Source organism: Diceros bicornis, chromosome 27, assembly GCF_020826845.1.
Source record: "Diceros bicornis minor isolate mBicDic1 chromosome 27, mDicBic1.mat.cur, whole genome shotgun sequence".
Classification (NCBI taxonomy): domain Eukaryota; kingdom Metazoa; phylum Chordata; class Mammalia; order Perissodactyla; family Rhinocerotidae; genus Diceros; species Diceros bicornis.
Window position 1 is genome coordinate 44,021,065 of NC_080766.1, and position 25,142 is coordinate 44,046,206.

General features: G+C 49.8%; 4 protein-coding genes across 8 annotated transcripts in view; 2 read left to right on the forward strand and 2 right to left on the reverse strand.

Annotated features, from left to right (window-relative positions):
* The window catches only part of TSPEAR (thrombospondin type laminin G domain and EAR repeats), a 176,218-nt gene that overhangs the window by 91,308 nt on the left and 59,768 nt on the right, over positions 1-25,142 (reverse strand). The window lies entirely within an intron of this gene.
* Positions 6,312-7,460, forward strand: LOC131392937 (keratin-associated protein 10-12-like). 4 transcript variants are annotated; one of them, XM_058523256.1, is made up of 3 exons: positions 6,312-6,651; positions 6,742-7,009; positions 7,304-7,460. In XM_058523256.1, exons 1-3 carry the CDS (start codon positions 6,312-6,314, stop codon positions 7,458-7,460), a joined length of 765 nt encoding a protein of 254 aa, XP_058379239.1. The 4 variants fall into 4 exon arrangements, with proteins under 4 accessions (XP_058379239.1, XP_058379240.1, XP_058379238.1 ...); XM_058523257.1 differs by having other exon boundaries at positions 6,312-6,631; positions 6,722-7,009; XM_058523255.1 differs by having other exon boundaries at positions 6,312-6,351; positions 6,400-7,009.
* On the reverse strand, positions 12,441-12,911 carry LOC131392940 (keratin-associated protein 12-1-like). Of its 2 annotated transcripts, XM_058523260.1 has the most exons (2): positions 12,880-12,911; positions 12,441-12,699 (listed from the first exon to the last, which is right to left on the reverse strand). In XM_058523260.1, the coding sequence occupies exons 1-2, from the start codon at positions 12,909-12,911 to the stop codon at positions 12,441-12,443; spliced, it is 291 nt and encodes a 96-aa protein (XP_058379243.1). The 2 variants fall into 2 exon arrangements, with proteins under 2 accessions (XP_058379243.1, XP_058379242.1); XM_058523259.1 differs by having other exon boundaries at positions 12,441-12,911.
* Positions 15,048-15,488, forward strand: LOC131392941 (keratin-associated protein 12-2-like). Its single transcript, XM_058523261.1, has one exon. It carries the CDS (start codon positions 15,048-15,050, stop codon positions 15,486-15,488), a length of 441 nt encoding a protein of 146 aa, XP_058379244.1.

Sequence of the window (25,142 nt, forward strand, 5' to 3'; positions counted from 1 at the left end):
AAGAAGAAAGAAACCATGGCCCATTCACAGGGGAAGAAAAGCAATTAGTAGAAATATTCCTGAAGAAGCCTAGGCTTTGAACTTATTAGACAAAGCCTTTAAATCAACTCTCTTAATATACTCTAAGAGTTAAAGGCAACCGTGAACAAAGAACTAAGACAAACCAAGAGAATGATGTCTCACCAAATAGAGATGATCAACAAAGAGAAATATAAAAAGGAACCAAACAGAAATTCTGGAGTTGAAATGTAAAATAACTGAAATTAAAACTTCACTAGAGGGGCTCAATAGCACATTTAAGCAGGCAGGAGAAAGAGTTAGTGAATGTGAACACAGGCCATCTAAAATACTCCAGTCTGGGGGACAGGCCCCGTGGTGTAGCAGTTAAGTGCACGTGCTCTGCTGCTGGCGGCCTGGGTTCGGATCCCAGGCGTGCATTGAGGCACCGCTTGTCAGCCCATGCCGTGGCAGCGTCCCACATAAAGTGGAGGAAGATCAGCATGGATGTTAGCTCAGGGCCAGTCTTCCTCGGCAAAAAGAGGAGGGTTGGCATGAATGTTAGCTCAGGGCTGATCTTCCTCACAAAAAAATAAATAAATAAAATACTCCAGTCTGAAAATTGATTGAAAAAGAAGAATGAAGATAAATGAACAGAGCTTAAGGGACCTGTGGGGCAGCATCATGTATACCAACGTACACTTAACAGGAGACCCAGAAAGGGGAGAGATTGAAAAGAGCTGAAAATTTCCCAAATTTGATAAAACATATGAATCTACACATCCAAGAAGCTCAATGAACTCCAAGTAGAATAAACTCAAAGAGATCCACACTGAGACACATTATAATCAAATTATCCAAAGACAAAGACAGACTCTTAAAAGCAGCAGGAGAGGTCAACGGCCAATTTCTCACCAGAAACTGTGAAGCCAGAAGGTGTGGGATGAAGTATTTAAAGTGCTGAGAGAAAAAACTGTCAACCAAGAAGTCTACATCCAGAAAAAATATCCCTCAAAAATGAAGAAGAAATGAAGACATTTCCAGATAAGTAAGAGTTAAAGGAATTCATCACTAGTAGATCAGTCCTGCAAGAAATGATCATTCAGGTTGAAATAAAAGGGCAATAAACAGTAACTTGGAGCCATATGGAGAAATAAAGAACAGAAGTAAAGGTGTCAGTTTTGGTAGTTTGTGTGTTTGTAAGGATTTTCCCATTACGTCTAGGTTATCTAATTTTTTGGTGTACGGTTGTTCATAGTACTCTCATATAATCCTTTTTATTTACGTAAGGCCAGTAGTGATGTTCCCATTTTTGTTTCTGATTTTAGTAATTTTTGAGTCTCCTCTCTTTTTTCTTAGTCAATCTAGGTAAAGTTTTGTTAACTTTATTGCTCTTTTCAAAGACCCAAGTTTTGTTTCATTGATTCTCTCTGTTGTTTTTGTAGTTTCCATTTTGTTAATCTGTGCTCTAATCTTTATTTCCTTCCTTCTGCCAGCTTTGGGTTTAGTCTGCTCTTCTTTTTTGATTTCCTTAAGGTATAAAGTTAGGTTATTGATTTGAAATCTTTCTTCTTTTTTAATGTAAGTGTTGATGGCTATAAATTCCCATCTGAGCACTGCTTTTGCTGTATCCCATAAGTACTGCTTTGTTGTATTTTCATTTTCATTCATCTGAAAGTATTTTACAAATTCGCTTGTGATTTCTTCTTTGACCCATTGACTGTTTAAGTGCGTGTTGTTTAATTTCCACATATTTGTGAATTTTCCAGTTTTCCTTGTTATTGATTCCTAGTTTCTTTTCATTGTGATCAGAGAAGACACTTAGTATGATTTCAATCTTTTAAAATTTATTGAGATTTATTTTGTGACCTACATATGGTCTAATCTGAAGAATGTCCCATGTGCTCCTGAGAAGAATTGTGTTCTGCTGTTGTTGAGTTGAGCTTTGTGTATCATCTGTTAGGTCTAGTTGGTTTACAGTGTTCCTCAAGTCCTCCATTTCATTGTTGATCTTTGATGTAGTTGTTCTATTATTTTATTTTTTTATTAGTGGAAATGATTTATTGAAGTCTCCAACTATTACTGTAGAACTAGAACTGTCTATTTCTTTCTTCAGTTCTGCCAATTTTTGCATCATACATTTCACAGGTCTGTTGCTAGGTGGTTATATGTTCAAAATTGTCATATCTTATGATATATTGACCCTTTTGTCAATATTTAATGTCCTTATTTGTCTCTTACAATAATTTTTTGAGTCAAGTCTATTTTGTCCGATATTATTATACTCATTCAGTTCTCTTTTGGTTACTATTTGCGTGAAATATCTTTTTACATCCCTTTACTTTCAATCAATTTGTATCTTTGGACATAAAGTGAGTGAACTGACTCAAGAAGAAACAGACAAGCTGAATAGACATAAAATAAGTAACAAGATGACATCAGTAATCAAAAACCTCCCTAAAAAGAAAAGTCCAGAACCAGGTGGCTTCAATGCTGAATTCTACTAAACATTTATAGAACAATCAACACCAATCCTTTTCAAAACCTTCTAAAAAGCAGAAGATGAGGAACATCTTCTAACTTATTCTATGAGGTCAGCATTCTCCTGATATCAAAGCCAGACCAAAACAAACAAAAAAACTCTACAGACTAATATTCCTTATAGATAAAGATAAAAAAATCCTCAACAAAATATAATCAAACCAAATCCAGCAGCATATTAACAGGATTATACATCACAATCAAGTGGGATGTAGCCCAAGAATGCCAGAGTGATTCAATGCATGAAAACCAATCGGTGTAATGCACCACATTAATAGAATGAAGATGGGAAATCACATGATCATCTCAATCGATGCAGAAAAAAGCCAACAATCTTTCACAATAAAAACACTCAACAAGGGGCCGGCCCGGTGGCGCAAGCGGTTAAGTGCGTGCGCTCCGCTGCGGTGGCCCGGGGTTCGCTGGTTCGGATCCCGGGCGCGCACCGACGCACTGCTTGGCAAGCCATGCTGTGGCGGCGTCCCATATAAAGTGGAGGAAGATGGGCACAGATGTTGGCCCAGGGCCGTCTTCCTCAGCAAAAAAAGAGGAGGATTGGCGGATGTTAGCACAGGGCTGATCTCCTCACAAAAAAACCAAAAAAAACAAAACAAAAAAACACTCAACAAGCTAGGAATGGAAGAGACCTTCTCAACATACTGGAGGGCATTATGAAAACCCACAGCTCACATTATACTCAGTGGTGAGAGATGAAAGATCTCCCCCTGAGATCAGGAACAAGACAAAGGGGCCACTTTCACCTTGTATTCAACATCGTACTGGAAGTTCTAGACAGAGCAGCTGGGCAAGAAAAAGAAATAAAAAACATCCAACTTGGGCCGGCCCGGTGGCTTGGCAGTTAAGTGCGTGCACTCCGCTTCTGGTGGCCTGGCTTCGGATCCTGGGCGCGCACCGATGCACCACTTCTCCGGCCATGCTGAGGCCGTGTCCCACATACGGCAACTAGAAGGATGTGCAACTATGACATACAACTATCTACTGGGGCTCTGGGGAAGAAAAAAAGGAGGAGGATTGGCAATAGATGTTAGCTCAGAGCCGGTCTTCCTCAGCAAAAAGAGGAGGATTAGCACGGATGTTAGCTCAGGGCTGATCTTCCTCACAGAAAAAAAAAAAAAGACATCCAACTTAACAAGGAAGAAATAAAACCTACTACAAAGCTACAGTAATCAAACAGTGGTATTGGTATAAGGATAGACATATAGATCAATGGAATAAAATTGAGAATCTGGATATATAAACCCATACATCTATGGTCAATTGATTTTTAACAAGAGTTTTAACAAGAGTATCAAGACCATTCAATGGGGAAAGAATAGGGTCTTCAACAAATGGTTCTGGGACAACTGGAAATCCACATGAAAAAGAATGAAGTTTGACCATGACTCAAACCATATATGAAAATTAACTTGAAATTAGTCAAAGATCTAAATACAAGAGCTAAAGCTATAAAACTCTTAGAAGAAGCCATAGGGGTAAATATGCATGCCCTTAGATTTGGCAACGGTTTCTTTGATATGACACCAAAAGCACAAGCAACAAAAGAAAATATAGATAAATTGGACTTCATCAAATTAACAGGTTTTGTTTATCAAAGGACACTATCAAGGGAGTGAGAAGATAGCTCACGGAATGGGAGAAAATACTCACAAATCATAATTCTGATAAGCGTCTAGTATCCAGAATACATAAAGAACTCCTACAACTCAACACAAAAAGACAAGTGACCCAATTAAAAATGGACAAAGCACTTGGATAGACATTTCTCCAAATAAGATTTACAAATGGCCAACAAGCACATGAAAGGAAGCCCACTATCATTGGTCATCAGGGAAATGCAAATCAAAGCCACAACGAGATGCCACTTCACACCCACTAGGGTGGCTATAATTTTAAAAATAGAAAATAACAAGGGTCGTTGAGCTTGTGGAGAAATTGGAACCCGCATACACTGCTGGTGGGAATGTAAAATGGTGCAGCTGCTGTGTAAAACAGTCTGGCAGTTCCTCACAAGTGAAACACAGAGTTACCATATGACCCAGCAATTCCACTCCCAAGTGTATACCCAAAAAAATTGAAAAGAAGCATTCAAACAAAAACTTGTACAAAAATGTTCATAGCAGCATTATTCACATTAGCCAAAAGGTAGAAGCAATGCAATTGTCCGTCAATTGATGATTGGATAAATCAAATGTGGTCTATCCATATGATGGAATATTATTCAGCCATAAAAAGGAATGAAGCACTGATACATGCTGCAACGTATCTGGAAATCTGGAAAACACCAGGCTAAGTGAAAAAAGTCAGACACAAAAGGCCACATATTGTATAATCCCTTTTACATGAAATGTGCAGAACAGGCAAATCCGTAGAGACAGAAAGCAGAGTAGTGATTGACAGGGGATGGGGAAGGACTACTTAATAGCACAGGATTTCCTTTTGGAGTGATGAGAATGTTCTGGAACTAGATAGTGGTCATGGTTGCACAATATTGTGACTGTACTAAATGCCACTGAATTATACACTTTAAAATGGATAAAAAGGTAAGTTTTATATTATGTGTTATCACAATTAAAAAAAAAATCATGCCTGTTAAGTTTTTGTAAGGGTGAAACCCCCATGTCCAACAGCACTGGAAATTACCAGAATTGTAAACCTTGGGTGATCTTACAGGTGGGACACTTATGTTGTAATTTGAGAAACTTGAATCATTAATGAGATCAAGTAGCTTTTCTTATGCTTCTTGGGAATTTGAGTGTTTTGAACTTTGTATTCGATTCTTTTGTATCTTACCCTGTTTTAGTTGTAAGAAGTTTTTAATTTTCATATTAACCTTTCATCCATCATGCACACTGCAGATATTTTCTGGCAGTTCAATATTCTCAATTTATATACCAAAGAGATTCCCTTTGGGTTTGATTGAAATCACGCCAGTGGTGGATTGCCCTGGAGCCTCTCCACACCACCCTCGCTCCCTGCCTCCTCCTCCAGATTAAATCCCACCCCGCCCCCGAGTCCTGTCCCCCGACTTGCCTCCCTCGGGACAACTGACCATGGGCTCCGGGAGACATGGTTTAGGACCCGAAGGTCAGTCCCTGTATCTGGTCCTCCCAATGAACCAGGGAGTGCAGGCCTTGCTGGAATGTTCCGTCTCCTTCTTGGGGAGGGCAGGCCCTCTCCTGTCCTCTGGCCTCATCCTCCTCGTTGCCCTCTGCCGACACTGGGACCATGAAGTTCACGGAGCCCACCCAGGAAGGGCTGCCTTCACGTTGTCTTCGCCCCAAAATGGGCACCTCCAGCCACTTGTCCCTTAATCACAGGCCAGGCCACCCGGCCCAGGTCAGGGCCTGCACACAAAGCCCAGACCCACATGGAGTGTGTCCCCGTGGGCCCAGAGCCACCGTCACTAGGCATTCTGGCTCATGACCCACCGGGTGGAGGCCGTGGGGTCAACCACAGGGCGGCTGCTCCTTCCCTGCAGGAGTCCCTGTCGGGCCAGACTCAGGACAGGGACGGCCAGCCCTGCCCAGCACTGCCCCAGTTTTACGAGCTGAGCAAGGACATCTCAGGACGCAGGACAGGCCCTAATGAAGGTCCTCACAGCGCCAAACACCAGCAAGGAAGGGAAGGCGTGGGAGCCTCCTGCTGGACAACACACCCCCCAGAGAGGCATAAAAGCCCAGAGCCCCGGGCACCGCACACACACTCACTCACACACTCACACTCACACCCTCCTCCAGCCCCACCGCCCCACCATGGCCGCCTCCACCCTGTGCGTCTGCTCCAGCGACCTGAGCTACGGCAGCCGGGTCTGCCAGCCCGGGTCCTGGGACTCCTGCCCAGGCTCCTCCTGGCAGGTGGACGACTGCCCAGAGAGCTGCTGCGAGCCCCCCTGCTGCGCCCCCAGCTGCTGCGCCCCGGCCCCCTGCCTGACCCTCCTCTGCACCCCAGCCAGCTGTGTGTGCAGCCCCTGCCAGTCAGCCTGCACCAGCTCCTGCACGCCCTCCTGCTGCCAACAGTCTAGCTGCCAGCCCTCCTGCTGCACCTCCTCCCCCTGCCAGCCGTCCTGCTGTGTGCCCGTCTCCTGCACACCTGTCTCCTGCACACCTGTCTCCTGCACACCCGTCTCCTGCACACCTGTCTGCTGCATACCCGTCTGCTCCACACCTGTCTCCTGTACACCCATCTGCTGCAAGCCCGTGTGCCGTGTGCCCATCTGCTCTGGGGCCTCCCCCTATTCAGACCCCTCATGTTGCCAGCAGTCTAGCTGCCAGCCCTCTTGCTGCACCTCCTCCCCCTGCCAGCAGGACTGCTGTGTGCCCGTCTCCTGCACACCCGTCTGCTCTGGGGCCGCCCTCTGCCCAGCCCCCTCGTGCTGCCACCCCACCCCCTGCCCCTCGTCCTGCTGCAGACCCTCCTCCTGCGTGTCCCTCATCTGCCGCCCCGTGTGCAGGCCCGCCTGCTGCGTGTCCCTCATCTGCCGCCCCGTGTGCAGGCCCTCCTCCTGCGTGTCCCTCATCTGCCGCCCCGTGTGCAGGCCCTCCTCCTGCGTGTCCCTCATCTGCCGCCCCGTGTGCAGGCCCTCCTCCTGCGTGTCCCTCATCTGCCGCCCCGTGTGCAGGCCCTCCTCCTGCGTGTCCCTCATCTGCCGCCCCGTGTGCAGGCCCTCCTCCTGCGTGTCCCTCATCTGCCGCCCCGTGTGCAGGCCCTCCTCCTGCGTGTCCCTCATCTGCCGCCCCGTGTGCAGGCCCGCCTGCTGCGTGCCCGTCTCCTCCTGCTGTGCCCCTGCCTCCTGCCAGCCCAGCTGCTCCCACCTGGCCTCTTGCGAGTCCCTGCTCTGCCGCCCCGTGTGCTCCCGCACAGCCTGCTGCGGCCCTGTCTCGGCCCACAAGTCCTGCTGCTGACCGGCTCCATCTCGTGCCTCTAAAGCTGCCATCTTTGCACCTGAGCACAGGTCTCCTCTCAGGAGCCCCTGGAGCCTCCTGACACCAGGACCTCCCTTCTCCCCATCGGTGGACTCACAGGAGCTGCCAACGGGGATTTGAACATGCTGCCACCATCCCTGTCTGAGAAGAGATGAGCCACAGATCCCTCGACGGGGAGAGGACTGGGGGACCCGGGAGCCCTCTTCTGCACGATTGGTTGCTTGTATTCGGTGTGACAAAGGTCAATTGCTATAATCAATACAATATTAGTGTCAGGAAATACCAACCAGTGTTTGCTTTTTCCTCCTCTGGAGCCCCCCGCCCGCCCTTGACCACTCCAGATGTGGGCAGCGGGTGCCCCATTGGTAGAACCAGACAATAAAGACTAGTCTCACCTACGAGTTCAGACAGCTGGGAGACGAGAGCTGAAAGCAGATGCATCCGCATGCTTTGCTCCCCCTCCCCGTCCCAGCAGCCCCCGCAGTGGAGAGCCCTCCAAGGCTGGGCCCAGGAGGCAGATGTGGTGCAGGAGGCTTGGACCCTGAGGGGCCTTGGGCTTCCTGTCCACTCCATCCCCCTGCCCTTGCAGGATGAAGGTGAGTGGGGAGCAGCAGAAACCCTGTGTGGTCGGGGATGGTGCTGATGTCCCTTGGAAAGAGGGGCCTACAGAGAGGAGCACCTGCCTGCTGGTCCAAGCACAGGACCTTGAGGCCTACCCCTGCAGGCTCTGAAGCATCAGCAAGTTCCCAGGAGCCCTAAGAGGGGTATGGGGGTCATCTCTGACATCATTCATTTTACTGAAGCTTTCAAGGCCTGATTGAAGAGGCACAGAGCAAAAAAGACACCTTGCAGACAAACCCATGGGACAGTGGGGGAGGATGAGCCTGCAGTCTCAGTGGACCACTAGCACTAGAGAGTCAAGTGGGTATCAGTCAGACTGACAAGGTCAGCATTGGACACCCTACTTATCCCTTGGGCCAGGAACAGACCGAGGAGGCCCGTAGGACCAGGAACAGAAGGCACCTTCCCAGGGAGGCCACTGCGGAAGCCTGTAGGACCCGCCCCCACCCCAGCTTAGTTCTACCCAGGGGAAGAGGGGATAGAGCAGAAACCTTTAAAGAGAAAGTGCGTGGATTGTAAACCTGCCTTGGCTCTGAAATCTCTCACTTTGCCCGGGTTTGTTGAAAACCCGTACCATTACTTGTTCATTAAATTTTAAGAGAAATGGGACCATTTCCGTAGATAAACAGACAAAGGCCTTGATGGACTCTTCACAGCACAAAGAGATAAAACAGACATGGAAGTTTTCACCTCATCCCTCACCCAAAAAAGTGAAGTGCAGGGCTGTTGACACACGTGGAAACCAGCAACTTACAACCCACAGTGACACCAGAACAGTCCATCGGGGGGACGGACAGAAGGACGGGGCCGTCTGCACGGACGTGCTCTGCCTTGATCCCTCTGGTACCAGACTATCCAGAACCCTCAGATGGTTCCTGACAGGAAAGTCAGTTGCAGCCACGGATGGGCACGGCCCTGCACCACGTGGCCGCGTGTGTACCGTGTGACCCACGGAAAAACAGGCTGAGCTGCTGGCAGCCGCGGGCGTCTACACGGGTCGCATCGGCAGTGCGGACACAGAAGCAGAGGATCAGAAAGGACGGGGAGTCTGTACTTTGGAGGTTTATTTAATACACGTTTGTGATGCAACGACCACTCCAAATGCCCTGAGACCCCCCAGATCTCAGGGGGCTGCTCTGTCGGCAGCGAACGAGGCTCGTGCTCCTGGACCCTGTGACACCCCATCATCCGTCCTGAGACCAGGACAGTTGCAGCCCTCACAGGATCACCGGAGGAGCCTGTGGAGTGCTGGTGGACAGCGCAGGCAGCCACGGGGGTGTCGGGAGGGTGTCTGAAGGCGAGGACGTGACATGGAATGATGCAGCTTGGAGACTGGGGACCCAAAACAGCCGGCGAGACCGTTTGGTTCAAATGGAAAGCCGGATGAGACAGTGCTGTGGGTAGTGGGCGCTCTAAGAATTCCTCCTGCCTTTCACGTCCTCATTAACCTGTGACATCATCATAATGGAAGTTTCTAGACGTGTGTCTTCCGGCAGGAAGCTTCCCGTTGGTGGCACTCCTCTTAGACTATTTCTTGGTTCCCAAACAGCTCCCCCCTGGCACCCTGGTGTGCCAACAGCTTCCTTCTCCTGAGGACGGTGACCCCTCGGGCATCTCCCTCCGCTCCCCAGGACGGCCCCAGTGCCTTGCTCCTGAGTGGCCCATGGTCACACCATGGGGCTAAGCCAGCGCTTTCGGCGGCAGCCCTCAGCTTTCTGGGCCGGATTTCCCCTGCCCTGAATGATGCTGGCATCCCGCACGGGGGATCCTCCTTCTACAACCACCATGATTCCCAGACAGAAGCGGGGCCACCACAGGCCTGGTGTCGGCCTTCCTCTGTGAACTTGGGCTTGGCCTGTGTCACAGCGTGTGTCAGTCAGAGTGGAATTCTCAGATTGGAGTCTCCTGTCCCCTCGTTCCCCAGGAACCAACAACAGATGCCACAGTCCCCAGGGAGCCACAGCACTGCCAGGTGGGTGGATAAAGGAGGGGCCTGTCTGGTCTTGTAGCTTTGAGCTGACCCCCATTAGGGGTTGAATTGTGTCCTCCTCCAAAAAGAGATGCTGGTGTCCTAACCCCTGATGCCCCGACCTGACCTTGTTTGGAAATCACGTCTTTGTGGAGTAGTCAAGGTAAAATGAGGCCGGTGGGGTGGCCCTAGTCCATAGGACAGACGACTGTGTCCCCATGAGAAACAGGACACTGTGGACACAGAGACGTGCACAGAGGGCAGACGCTGTGGAGAGGGAGGCGGAGGTTGGGGTGATGCGTCTACAAGACAGTGGATGGCAAGGGCACCAGCAAACACTGAGGATGGGAGAGGATGGGACAGACTCTCCCCCACCGCCCTCGGAAGGAGCAGCCCTGCCCACACCCTGGTCTCAGACTTCTGGCCTCCAGACTGGGGGGAGTAACTTCTGTTGTTTCAGTCACCCAGTATGGGCACTTTGTTGAGGGAGCCCCAGGAAGTTACTAGACCCCCCAACTCCAGCCCCCAACGAGGGTGGAGAGCCAAGAGGAGGGGCCCGTGAGTGCCGAGGCCGGGAGTCCAGGCTGGCGGGCGCCGGGGTCCGGAGAGCATTTCCTTGGTGAGAGCTGTGCCGCATCCCCCCGCCTCCCGAGGGGGAGGGACTGGAGCTGTATGTCCTCAGCAGGCAAGGGAGGGGGCTCCCAGGGGATCAGCAGGAGGGTGACAGAGGCCCCGCAGGGAGGGCCACCGCGGCCTGGGTCCCACACAGCCCAGGATCTGTGCTGGATGCTCCGGGGAGGAGGGCGGGTGGACTAAGGGGGATGCTGCTGAGTCCCCACGGGTCAAGTGAGGACCCTTGGGAAAGAGGACGGGGGACTGAGGCCGGGCAAGAGCCTGGAGCGGGACAGCCCCGGGCAGACGGAGAAGGGACAGGCCCAGCTGGAGCGGGGCGTCCTCCTTGGCTGGGGCTGTGGGGCAGAGCTGCCGCAAGGTGAGCACACGGAGGAAGAACGGGCTCAAAGACCCCCCAGCTGGGAAGGAGGAGCCGGCCTCACAGCCTCCGGGGCACGCCCTCCTTCCCTCCCCAGGTGTCTCCCGCCTCCTCCTACACACCTAGTAGTCAGGGCTGCTGTTGGCAGGAACCCGGGGGGGGGGGGGGGGGGGGGGGGAGATCGGAGGCTGTGCCATAGAGAGGTTGTGTCTGTCCTGTGGCTGCCATAAAGAAAGCCATGAACATGGTGGCTAAAACAACACAAATTTATCATCCCGCATCTGTGGAGGCCGGAATCTGAAATGGGTGTCACGGGGCTAAAATCAAGGAGGGCAGGCTGGCTCCTTCCAGGGGCTCCAGAGAGAATCTGTTCCTCGTCTCTTTAAGCTTCTAGAGGCTTCCACATTCTTCGGCTTGTGGCTCCTTGTTCCACGAACATCTTCCCATGGCGTCCTCTTCTGTAGCCGGGTCTCCCCCTGCCTCCGTCTCAGAGTCCCTGTGATGACCACAGGCCACCCGGATGACCCAGGACCATCTCCCATCACAAGACCCTTAATTTACTACCATCTGCAAAGTCGCTTTGCCTGTAAGGGGATGTATTCACAGGTTCTGGGATTAGGATGTGGACATCTCTGGGGGACCACAGAAGTTACCCACGGAGCTCTTTCCCACCGGCTGGGAGGAGGAGGAGCTGCACTTTGCAATGGAGTTAGTTTTAATTTTTATATTATAATGGGCCCCGCATATTGATTGCTGAGCAGGGGACCTATGTACGTAAAAGGGGTCAGATCAGAAAGTTAGAGATTTTCCCTCAATCCCACCCAGAGCAGGGTAGGAACTTACCTCAAAAGTTTAAGGGACAAAGTTTCTCGAAAGGAAGCCCTGGGGGTCCCATCAGGCTGAGTGCTGGGAGCATGTCCACTCGCCCAAGTGGCCACCTTTGTGGGTCAGTCTCCCAGGCTTGGCCATCTGGTAACCTGGTCTTTCCCTGCAGAGAAGGAACTTTCCAGAATCCTTGGGAACCACCCCTGGGGAAGCAGTTTAGGGGAAGTCGCTAAGAAGAGATGTCACTAAGTGACACACTGGAAGAGCGTCCACTCTGGTGTTTATTAGACCTTTGATGCTGGAGGCTGCAGAGCCTGGACACACCGCACCAGCCAGTTTGGGCACCGAGGGGATGACCCAGGCCGCGGCCAGGGGCCACTGGGGGGCGAGTCCCTCAGCTTGGCTGGCTGGGATGGAGCAGCCTTGCTGCAAGGTGGTCTAGTTGGGTCCAGAAGGTCTGAAGTGGACGACACCTGGGCTGCCTCACAGGAGTTCAGAGAGCCGGCTGCTTCTGACCCCACATGTGGAGGAGGAGTCCTGGGAGGCTGCAGGCTCAGGAGCAGGAAGGGGTGCAAGAGGGGACGGGTCTGAAGACCAGGGTGGGGCAGGAGGGCTGGCAGCACCCGGAGGACTGGCAGGAGGGGGCCACACACACAGTGGGCCTGCAGCTCACGGGCACACACACGGCGGGTCTGCAGCTCACTGGTGCACACACAGCTGGCCGGGAGCTCACAGGTGTGCACACGGCTGGCCTGTAGCTCACGGGCACACAGCAGGTTGCCCGGCAGGGGCTGGGCACACAGCAGGCCGGGCTGCAGGAGGAGGCCTGGCTGCAGACCACTGGGCAGACTGGGGAGGGACAGCCGCAGGCCGGCTGGCAGGAGGTGGCGGAGCTGCATGTGGGCCGGCACAGCAGAGTCACGCTGGAAGCTGGGTGGCCGCAGGAGCTCCCGCAGCCTGGGGGAGGGCAGCAGGTGGCAGGGCAGGCTGGCTGGCAGCCCGAGGAGCAGCTGGTGTGGCACATGGTGGCGTGGGGACTGGGCTGCTGTCAAGGAGGAGGACGGGGCTGGTCTGCAGGCTCCTTCCCCGGGTGGCCTTTACACCAGGGCTGTGGGCGTCCTGGCAATGAGTCACACACATACTTTCCTTGTGGTTACCTGGTTGTTTTCCTCCTCTTCCTCTTCCTGGAGGAAGCCTCTTCCTGGAGTTTCTGGTTGAAGTGACGCAGTTCAGGAAGCTCCTCCTCAGCTGGAGACTCACTGGGACTCAGCGACCCTGTGATTTTTGGAGTCCGAGCCAAGAATGGACGGTGAAGGGCCCTCAGCTGGGAACAGGGGACCCCACATCATGATTTTCCAGGTCCTCCCCAATTTTGAATACCCTGTCCTCTGTCTGCACGAGCACAGTCATACTCGCTGGACCGGGGATCCCCCATTTTGCTTTGGACACTCCGTGATCCAGAAGGTCTTCCCAACTGACGAGAGCCACATGGTTGGCCTCCTCACTGGGAAGTGCAGGGACCATGTTATTGCAACAATAACAATGATAATAATAATAACAAATTCCAGCTTTGTGCCAGGCACCATATAAGCATTTTATGTGGAAGATGTTGTATCTGATTAATTACCAATCCTGCCACCATTCAAGGGGTTGGTGACACCCCATTGCTACAGACGTGCACTTAGGAAGATCTAGAAGGAGTCCATGATGTGGGCACATTCTCATCACTGCAGATGGGGGAGCGGCATTTGAAGCTGCTTGGTTTCACTCTGGAATCTGTCATCTTTACCATTCTGCCAAATTATGTTGGGGCTTTAGGGGTTTTCTGAGATTCTTGGATCTGTAAGTTAGTCTTTTTTTTAAAAAAAAATCAAATTTTGGAACTTTGTCCATTATTTCTTCAAAACATGCTTCTGCATCAGTGTCATTCTCTTCTTCTTGGGTTGAAATTACTTGTATGTTAGACTTTCTGATATTGTCTCATAGGCCCTCTTCCTTTTTCTTAACTCTTTTTCCCTCTTCTTCAGATTGGATAATTTCTACTGATGCGTCTTCAAGTTCACTGATTCTTTCTTCTTCCATCAGCCTAGGATTGCAGGATTGCAATGCCTGGTACTCAGGCTGCAGGATCTGAATCTGTCCACCTGCCCCTGCACCCTCGCACCCCACATGACGGGATTTCCCACTGCTCCTGGGACATGCCCACTTCTGCAGCAGTGTCCTCCCCCCGATGGCTGCCTCTGCCTGGAACACCGTCCACTGACCCCTCCACATCCCCCCTTGCCAGCTCAGCATGGCCTCCTCACAGAGGCCCCCAGACCACACACCAGCATCCCGGTTACTCTCTATCTGCTGAACCTGGTTTCCTTTCTGGGACTCAGCCCTCTCTGGAATTATTTCATGCATGAATTTCTTCATTCACTCATTTATTCATTGCCCTGGAAGGCTCAGGAGGCCAAGACATCTCTATGGCCAGCACACAGTATGTATTTGTTGCATGAAGAAATCAATTCCTGTATAGGTTACCATAAGGCAGGAGTTGAGGTAGACAAAGGAGTACCCTTTCCATAAAGAGCAGATAGTATTTCCAGCCTTGCAGTCACACAGTCTCTCAAGTCACTACTCAGCATTGTGGTGCAAAAGCAGCCCTAGACATCACGTAAACGCCTTGGCATGGCTGTGTCCAATAAAACTTTATTTACAAACAGGCAGCAGGCCAGATTCATCCCACAGACTTCAGTTTTTGAGCCTTGCTTTAACGCGTCCTGTGCAGAACAAGAGATCAAAATACGTTATCGCCTGAAAGTCTCCGTTGATGGCACGAGACAAACAGGAATGAAAGGACACATTCCTGAGGGGGCCTGGGGGCTGTGTGCACGATGATGGCCTGGAGAAACCCCACGTAAGGTCAAACCAGAACATCCTGTTCACAGAAGGAGAAACTGCCCTAAAGCCAAACTTGTTTGTGGTGGAGCCTAACACAGGGACGTGCGTCTCCGGATAAGAAGATGTTGGGGAACGTGGTGGAAACAGCCAGGAGGAAGTCAACAGTGTGCTCTGTGTTGTCAGGACGCCCACAGTCAGGTATAAAGGCCGCCCAGGGAAGAAGCCTGCAGACATCACCACCTCCACCCCAACACCAGCCCAGCCCCACGACACCATGTGCCACACCGGCTGCTCCTCGGGCTGCCAGCCGGCCTGCTCTGTGCCCAGCCCCTGCCAGGCATCCTGCTATGTGCCTGTGAGCTGCAAGCCAGCCGTGTGCACACCTGTGAGCTGCAAGCCAGCCGTGTGCACGCCCGTGAACTGCCAGCCTGCCGTGTGCACGCCCGTGAACTGCCAGCCTGCCGAGTGCACGCCCGTCAGCTGCCAGCCTGCCGTGTGCACGCCCGTCAGCTGCCAGTCAGCCGTGTGCATGCCCGTCAGCTGCCAGCCTGCCGTGTGCACGCCCGTCAGCTGCCAGTCAGCTGTGTGCACGCCCGTCAGCTGCCAGCCCGCTGTGTATGTGGCCCCCTTCTGCCAGTCCTCTGGGTGCTGCCAGCCCGCCTGCCCCACCCTGGTCTGCAGACCAGTCTCCTGTAGCTCCCCTTGCTGCTATTGACCACAATTCCCTTACTCAGCTGCTCTCCGTGCAGACGGGTCCACACCTGTACCCCTCCCAGAACAAGTCCTCTCTGGGCCTCCAGGTTCTGCACGTGGCAGATGAAAAGCATGTTCAATGAAGCCTCTGACCTCCAGCGTGAGAATGTGGCAGGATGATCTGGATCCCTCTATGACCCTGTGCATCCCCTCAGGGAAGCCCTGGTTCCCAAGGTCCTTCTCTGTCTCCAGCAGGAAACCAAACCCCATGTGAGCCAAATAAATCATGTTTTCCAATGCAGCTTGTCCCTCTATTTTATCTTCATATAGTTTTGAAGTTCATCCCTTGAAGGTGTTTACAAATCGTAAGCACAGCAGCCCCTCCTCAAAGAGCCCTCTTCCCGATGCCTCAGCTGAAGGTGGGGGCCCTTGGTGGATGGAGGGGGTGGGGAAGGCGCTGTCCCCACCTTGACCAACTGAGACTCACATTGTGGATGGGGAAGGGCAAAGGAAAAAATTCCCTCTCCCTGAGTGAGACATGGGAAACAGGCCTGGGCCCGGGTCCCATGCGGTACCTTAAAGGATTACTACACCAGGGAGGGCAGGAAATTCTCACACAGTCCCACCAAATACAAAGCAGGGTCCGGCCATCCCTGAGAGAAGCGTCAGGAAGTGAGACGGCCTCGCCCTCCACGTCCCAGGCACCCAGGGCCTCCTCAAGACTGACACTGGGACAGGACGCCAGAGAGCCCTCCTGTCTCCCGACCCACCTGGCCAGCACAGCTGCATGAGCAGCAGCAGTCTCCACCTGGGAAAGGGTGTCGAGGTCCCCTCCACGTGCCAGGCATGAAGGGGCAGCTGAAAACTCAGGGTGGAGCAAGAATGCTGCACCCCCAGCCCTGGCCCGAAGCACAAGCTGACGGCAGCCCACCACAGGACGAATCTGAAGCCTTTGGTACCCTAAAGGTCACCACCACAACAACAAACCCAAACCAAGATCAACATGTGACCAGGTTGATTCAAACCTCCCCACACACACACTGACGACCTGACAGAAGACATACCCACTTCCAAGAGGAAATTCAAAGTTCAAAAAGAAGAAAATTCTGAAATCAATTATCTAAGTTTTCACCTTAAACTAGAAGAGTGGGTTAAACTCAAAAATATCAAAAGGAAGGAAATAACTTAAGATATCAGCAAAAAACAATGAAATAGAAAAACAATGGAAAAAAACCACAATGAAACCAAAACCTGCTTCTTTGAGAACAATACAATTGATAAAACTCTAGCCTGATCAGAAAAATAAAAAAGAAAGAAAAGAGACAAAATACCAATATTAGAAATAAAAGAGTTATTACAGATCTTACAGTTGTTAAAAGATTATATCTTACATCATTACAGATATTACAGTCATTAAAAAAGATCATAAGGGAATGATATCAACAACTTTATACTAATAAATATAATAACAGATGAAATGGTCAAATTCTTTAAAAGGCTTAACTACAAAAGCTCATTCAAGAAGAAATAGATAATCTAAATAGTCTCATATCTACCCAAGAAATTGAATTTACAGTTAAAAATCTTACAGCAAGGAAAACTCCAAGAACAAATGGCTTCACTGGCAAATCTGCCAAACATTTAAGAAAGAAATACTGCCAATTCTACATGAACTCTTCCAGAAGATAAAGGGAAATACTCTTCCCTATTCATATGTAAGGCCAGCAGAATCTTGATATCAAAATTAAATAAAACCATTACAAGAAAACTGTAGACCAATATCTCTCATGAACAAAGGTGCAAAAACCCTCAACAAAATATTAGCAAGTCAAATCTGGAAATATGTAAGAGAGATAAAATGTCATGATTGTGTGAGATTTATCCTAGGAATACAAGGTTGGTTCAGTGTTTAAAAATCAATTTATATAATTCCCATGTCAACAGACACATTGTCTCAATAAATTCAGAAAAGAATTTGACAAAATTCAATGTACATTTAGGATAAAAACTCTCAGCAAACTAGAAACTAAAAGGAATTTCTTTTAAAGGGCATCTACAAAATGCCTACCGCTAATATCAAACTTGATGATGAAGGACTGCATGCTTTCTCCTGAAAATCAGGAAGAAAGCAAGGATTTCTAATTTCACCTTTTCTATTCATTACCATACTGCAGTTCCTAAACAGCGCACCAAGGGAACAAAAATAAGTACAAGGATACAAATAGGAAAGGAAGAAATAATATGGTCTCTATTAACACATTATTTTTTATCTAGAAAATCCTTAAACTTCCATGATAAAGCTATTAGAACTAATATGTGGGCTCAGCAAAGTCAAAGAATAAAGGTCAATATACAAAAATCAAGTATATTTCTAAATACTAGCAATGAATAATTGAAAATTGACATCGAAAAAGAATACCATTGACAAAAGTATAAAATACTTAAGGATAAATCTTGGGGAAAAATGTGCAAAATTTATATGTTGGAAACTATAAAACATGGGTGAGAGAAATCAAAGAAGATCTAAATAAATATAGCATGTTCTTAGATTGCCAGATATGTCCCCCAAATTGATCCATAGTTTAAACACAATCCCAATCTAAATCTCAACATGAATTTTTGTAGATATTGATAAGCTTATTCTAATATCTATTTGGAAAGACAAAGAAACTAGAATTGCCTGAACAACTTTTTAAAGAAGAAGGAACAAAGTTGGAGAACAAACATTTATCATGGAGCTATGCTGACCAAGGCAAGACGGTGTTAGCAACAGGACAAACACTTAGCTTACGACCCAGCTATTCCCATCCCAGACATTTATCTCAGAGAAATCAAAACCACGTCCACGAAAAAAACTGTATGTGAATTTATAGTGGATTCAGTGGTTGCTAGGAGGGGAGGGAGAGGATTGATAACAAAGGAGCATGAGGAAATTTGTGGGGTGGTAATGTTCTATTTCGTGATTATGGTGCAGATGTGGTATATATAAACCATACGCATTTATAAAAATTCATTAAAAGTACACCTAAAAAGACTAAATTTTACTGTATGTAAATTATACCTCAATACACCAGACTTAAAAAGTCAAACAAACAAAAGAGAGCGTCAATAGCAGGTGTTGTTGAGGAGGAGGAACCAGAACCTCGTACCAGCTGGTGGAAGCATAACCTGGTGGAATTACTTTACACAACGTACCTGAAAAGCATTTATGTTGGGCTTTATCTACTAAGTTGAACATGTGTGTGTCCTAAGAGCCAGAAATTCTGCTCCTAAATATACACCTGATAGAAATGTGTACACACAGAACACGAAAGATGTGTGCATGTGTCGGCTTAACATCAGTTTGCATCACAGCCATAAGCAGGGAACAACCCAAAGGTCTGTCAACTGTAGAACGGATAAGCTGTGGTACATCCATACGATGGCACACTAGAGCAATAAAGATGACTAGGATACCACTCCTGATGTCAGTGTGAACCTGCGTCCCCACAATGTTGAGAGGGAGAAGACACAGGCAGATGCACTGCCCGAGTCCATGTCTACAGTGTTCAGGAACAATCTGTGCCGTAGACCTCAGGACATGGGCTCCTCTGAGGAGCAGTGATTGGAGGGGCTGGGAGAGGAGGTCATGGGGTGCCGGAACTTTCTATTTCTTCTATTTCCTTCTATTTCTATTTCTGTGGTTTCACATTTGTGTCCACTCTGTGGTCATCAAGCGGCCCATTTATCATTTGCACACTTTTCTGTATGCATTTTATATTTCAATAAATTTTTTTTTTAATTCTGAGAGATTACTTTTCACCTAGAATTGTAGACCCAGCAGAATATCAACATCAATTAAGCGTGATACACAGCTCAACTGGGTGTAGAAAATAAACACAACAGTAGACCCGGGAGATCAGAAATCCTACTTCCCAGAACCTGGCCAAGAAGGGAGACAGTGAGGAAGGAGGAAGGCCTGGGACCCAGGAATGGGGCCCACTCCCTGCAGGAGGAAAGAGGACCTCCCGGGCGGCCCAGCGCAGCGGCCTGCACGGCCCCCAGGCCAGGTTGGATCTGGACAGAGGGCTCCAGGGTGTGAGTGTCAGGGTGGCCAACAGGTATATGATGACGATGACACCCACTCATCTCAGGAGAGGGGTCACACATTACAGATGACATGCCACCTCCACCCCCATCCTGGAGGAAGTGGAGAGCCAGCACCCACAAGAAGTAACCGGGAGCCAAACGCCAGCGTCTAGACTTTCCTATGACAACCAACAGCAAGGAACTCCGAAATAAATCCCAGCAGAGCGAACACCAGCCGGCCTCAGAGGTTCCCAACGTGGTTTCAAGCTCTGCTGTCACTCTCTCGAAATTCCCACTTTCCTCTGTGACCCTGTGATCTGTAACTGAAGTCCAACGGGACAGGGGAGCATGTGCAAGCAACAAGACACATGCAACACGTGTGTCACTGTTCCCAGCGCCTGCTCACGTGCAGTGTCTGTGTGCCCAGGAGTGGGGAGCTCCAGGGCCACCAAGGTCAAGGCGGGTCCAAGGCGGGCAAGCTACATCTGTGACTGAGCAAGCCAGGACAGGAGGGACTCCTTGGAACACAGACGGGAGGCAATGGCATTCTAGAAACCAGATGACGTGACCAAGAGGCCCCGTTATAACCTTTCAAGCTTGTGTTATCTCCTGAACCAGCCAACCCCCTAGGCAGAAAATGGTGACACAGAAGGACGAGAGGAAGGGGCAGCCCCTGGGCCCCTTCCTCCTCAAGGAGTGGGAGGTAGAGCGTGCACATTAAGACGTGAAACAAACACAGCCGAGCACATTAGTGTGGTGTCCCCACCGTCCTGGAAGCACGAAATGCACTGTGCACGCTAACTGCAGGAACAGGGCCCCGCGGTGACTGCATTCCAGGAGTGTGTGGGGGCAGGGCCGGAGATGGAGGGAAGCCGGTGGATGGCCCTCGTGAGGGCCGCCATGGCCCGGGGTTGTAGGTCACTCGCTGACAGTGAGGGGGTGGGATGGGGCAGAGGCCTCCAGGTAGGGTGACCCTGAAATTGACTATCAAAACTGGGGCAATTTTGAGAGAAAAGAATCATTATTAATAATTACATGGGACTACCCTGGGGAAATGGACCCGGGGGCATCCTCACTCTAAAGAACTTGGACCTGAACCCCCCCATCTGGAAAGCAGGGCCAAGGGCAGAGTTTGGGGTTCAGGGTGGTGGCCAGCCTCATGGGTTGCTCCTGAGGACATGAGCAACGCCAAGCTGGGACAGCTGGGGCACCTTCCGGACAGAGATGACATGGCCCGTGTCTGTGCAGGACCAAGGGTGGGCCCAGGAGAGTCGGGGCTGACTGTGGAGGGGACCTTCAGGAGAAGCAGGGGAAAGAAAGGCAGCCAGGCACACCCAGACACGGGTCTGCGTCCTCTTTTATTAGCTATTGGGTGACAGCTTAGTTGGGCGGGAGCCCCCACAGCCGAGACATGGACCCTGGGCCCCGGAAACACAAAGGTGAGGGCAGATGAGCCATCCTGCCCTGGGCATAGTGGGCGCCCGGAGTTCACCGGGAGCACAGCAACAGCACATGCAGGATGTTGCAAAGGAGGCTGAACACTAAGGTGGGGTCTGTGACAGGGCCTCACGGAGGTGACGGAGACCAGGAGTCACAGCCTCACACCAGGTTCTGAGCAGGCTCAGCACAGACGGGGCCCTGGGGGACAGATGGCAGGAGGGGCCATGCTCACGGCGGGCCTGCAGCTCACAGGCACACAGCAGGTGGGGCCGCAGGGGGAGGCCGGGCCACGGGCCGCTGGGCAGCACGGGCACGGGCAGCCGAGGAACAGCAGGTGTGGCACACAGTCTAGGTCCCTGAGGTGACTGAGGGGAAGAAGGGGTCAGGGAAGACGGACAGGGTCTGGCCCGGGTCCCCATCAGGTGTTACAAGAATCTTCCATCCTGTTTTGGAGGTGAGCTTGGCTTTAGCTCCCATAGGCAGGACCTTTTATTCGGCCTCACCACTGCAGCGGCCTGAGGCCTGTGCTCTGCACCGTGGGGGTCTCCAAACTAGGCTTCCTCCTTCACAGGCCCCGGGGAGCACTGGCTGTGGGTGGGAGAGCACCACACCAGCACTGCACCCGCCTGCAGGGCCCATGTGGAGAGAAGATCGCCCTGCACACCCAGGAAGTCTGCTGCTTCAGACGGGGAATGTCGTGAACAGGAAAGCAGATTCGGGGTAACTGCCCCAGAGGGAAGGTCCACAGTCAGCTCTGTTCACACCCCCCCATCACCCCTGACCATCCCCCAGCCCCCAATGACTGGTTAATAAACTGATCTATCTAGCACTCTCTCCTTGGAAATTGTCATCAGCACACACCCCCAGGGCTGGCAGGGGTGGCTCACTGTCTGGAGGAAGGGTCCGGGATGAAGGGCTGGGGGCTGCCCCGTCCTCATGAGTATGGCCCGAGTGTGGCCTGAGCCTGGTGACCACCTCTGTTCCCCCTGCAGGTTGCTGGCTGTTCTCTGCCCTCGCAGCTCCTGCTGCAGCCTGTGAGGCTGTGCGCCCGGGCTGGCCGCCACGCTCCCCTTATGCATGAAGCCTGGGATGCTCTGCCAAGCCTGTGAAAAAACCCTCCCGGGTCGGGGCCGCTGCCAGGGAGACTGGTGCTCCCCGCAGCTCCCCAAGCTGTCCCTTCTCGCCACTGACCGATCCTCGGCAGACAGAAGCAGCGCCTTCCTATCTGAGCATATCGCCTCTGGGCTCCTCAGCCAGCTCCCTGAGCAGCGCGCCAGTGTGCCGGCCATCGCCATCACCGGGCTGGGGGTGCTTGTGGCCACAGTTCCCTCCAGGATGGAGAGGAGCAGGACACCAGCTCTCCTCTTATCTCTGACACCACATTTGATATTTCCCAAGCACCTCTGTGGAGGCCCAGGGCAGAGGGCCATGAGCTACCACAGGCAGAGCCCCAGCCCAGTCCAGTGGGGGACAAGATGACCCTCGGATGACCACACAGGTCAGGGTAAACATGCAGCTGCAGCCAGAACAGAGAGGGTGTCACGGTGCACGTGCCAGAGCGTGCATCTCCCTGCTGCTCTCATTGCTGGCCCTTTCTCAGCTTTTGCAGTCTAGCCAGTGGTGTCTCGCACAACTCTTGGACTCACAGAAACCTTCTTCCCCCCTCCCTCCTGTGAAGGGTAGTGTCTGTGTAGTCTGGAGCTCAGCAGCCCTCTCTCCATCGGCAGGGCAGGGGTTAAGGGCAGGGATCAGGTGGAGCTGGGTTTGAGTTGTGGCTCCACCATCTACAAACTCTGTCACCAGGAGCAACAATCCACCTCTCTGTGACCTCAGTGTCTCCATCTGTAAAATGGGTACTTGACCAGTGCCTGACTCAGGAGGTTGTGATTAGTGCTCAAGGAGATGCTGTTTCTGGCACATGTTTTCTAGAGGCTTGCACCTCTAATCAGGGCTTTTCAAAGTTAACACAACTGAAGAATCTCGAGTGTGAGCTTACAATCCCAAACCCAAAACACCTGAGAACACGTGCCCACACAAGCAAAGGGCAATGGAAACAACAAACAATAGAAGCAGGCATTCCAAAACGTCATGTTGTGGAATTCTTGATCACAGAATTGTAAATAAGTGTGTTTAAAACATCTGTAGAACTGAAAGATAGAATATAAACATGAGAAAGGAACAAAACAGATATATTTGAGAGAACCAAATACAGCTGCTGTAGCAAAAACATACAAAATCATTGAAATAAAAACACACTGCATGGGTGAGATGGAAGATTAGGCAGCCTGCATAGAGTTCACATGAACTAGAAGGCTGACCTGAAGAAATTATATGAAAACAAAAGATATTTTTTAAAAGCTGAAAAAGTAGCTAAGAGATTTTTAAGATAGAAAGAGAAGATCCAATATTCAATTAATTGATATTCTGGAGGAAGAGACCAGAGAGAACTGGGGAAGGCAACACTCAGAGATATAGACTGTTCTCCAGAAATGGTGAAAAACATGTACCTCAGAGTCACAAAGCACAACACATATTAGTAAAAAGAAATCCACGCCTAGATCCACATAGTGAAAACCAAGAACTCAGGAGAGAATATGTTGAAAGCAGCCAAGGAAAGGAGCAGCTTGCCCACAAAGGATGACTAAGACCGGGCTTCTTGGGAGCAACACAAGAAGGCAGACAGAAAGGTCAAAATGCCGAGATATGATCATGCTCAGCCTCGAACTGCACTCACCAATAAACTCTCATTCGAGAACTAGAACACTATGATATTTTCAGACAAAGAGAAACAGTATTTACCAGCAACACTCACTACGGAAATTCTACAGGATGTGATCTAGGAAGAAGGCCAATATCCCAGGAGGAAGATCTGAGAGGCAGAGAGAAGCAGTGATTTAACAAGTTGGTAGACATGTGGATAAACAAACATTAACTGAGTAGAATAATAACAATGCAGACTAATTAGAGGGTTTAGGGAAAAAAAAGCAAGGTAAAGCTAGAGCCCTGGACAGATGCTGCAGATACGTGGAGGGGATCTGCCTTCACTCACAAGGCGAGAAGGAATGTGACCAACCCCACCCAGACTGCATCAAGGACGCCTGCTGAAATCCTAGGCATCACCAATAAAGGAATTGAAAGCATGTGAACTTCTGGACCAGGTAAGGCAGAAAAAGAAACAAAAAATTGTAAACCATCCATACAAATGCAAGTAGATAAGGACTTTTACAAGAGTGCAGAAAAGTCAGAGTAAAGAGAATCACAAAATAAGATAATAGAAATAAATTCAAATATATTAGTAATTACAATAAAGGTAAATAGATTAAACTTGCTAGTTCAAAGACAGAGATTGGATATTTTCTGTTTGAGACTGGATTTTTTTTAAAACAAAATCCAGCTGTATGCTATTTGTAGTCTAAGTCAGAGGCTGGCAAACTATATCCCTTCCTCTAGGCAAATCTGGCCTCTGCCTGTTTGTAAACAAAGTTTTATTGGATGCAATCATGCTCCTTTGTGTATGGATTATTTGTGGCTGTTTGTGCTACAGCAGCAGGGCTGAGAAGCTGTGACAGAGACCATAAGTCCTGCAAGCTTGAAATATTCACTATCTCCTCCTTTCCAGAAAAAGGATGTCAACCCTGGTCTAAAACATAAAGAACAGAAAGATTGACAGTAAAAAGAGAGAAAGAATTACACCTAGCAAATACTAAGCAAAGAGATCTAGTACAACTACTTTAATAAAATATACTTTAGGGTAGAAAACATTATTATGAACGAAGACAATTTCTCAAACGATAATAAAGTTCAATTCACCACAACGATATAATAATCCTCAACTTCTATGTATCAGAAAGTATAGCCTCAAAATGGCAAAATCTGGTGGATTCCAGGGAAGAAAGACAAATCCTCAGTGATAGGGAAAGACTGTAACACACTTTTCTCAGAACATGACAGAGTAAGCAGACTGACAACATTAAAGATCAAGTTATTCAAAATTTGAAAAACCACAAATAATTTTTTTTAGCTTTAGATGAGTTGTGCTGAAATGAGACACCAGCTAATTAATATTTGGAGTACGTTTTGTGTCAAAGAACTTCCAATTTTATGAGGAAGTGTTGTTAATTAATGACCTAAAAATTGTGCTCATGGTATATATACATACTTGAATCTT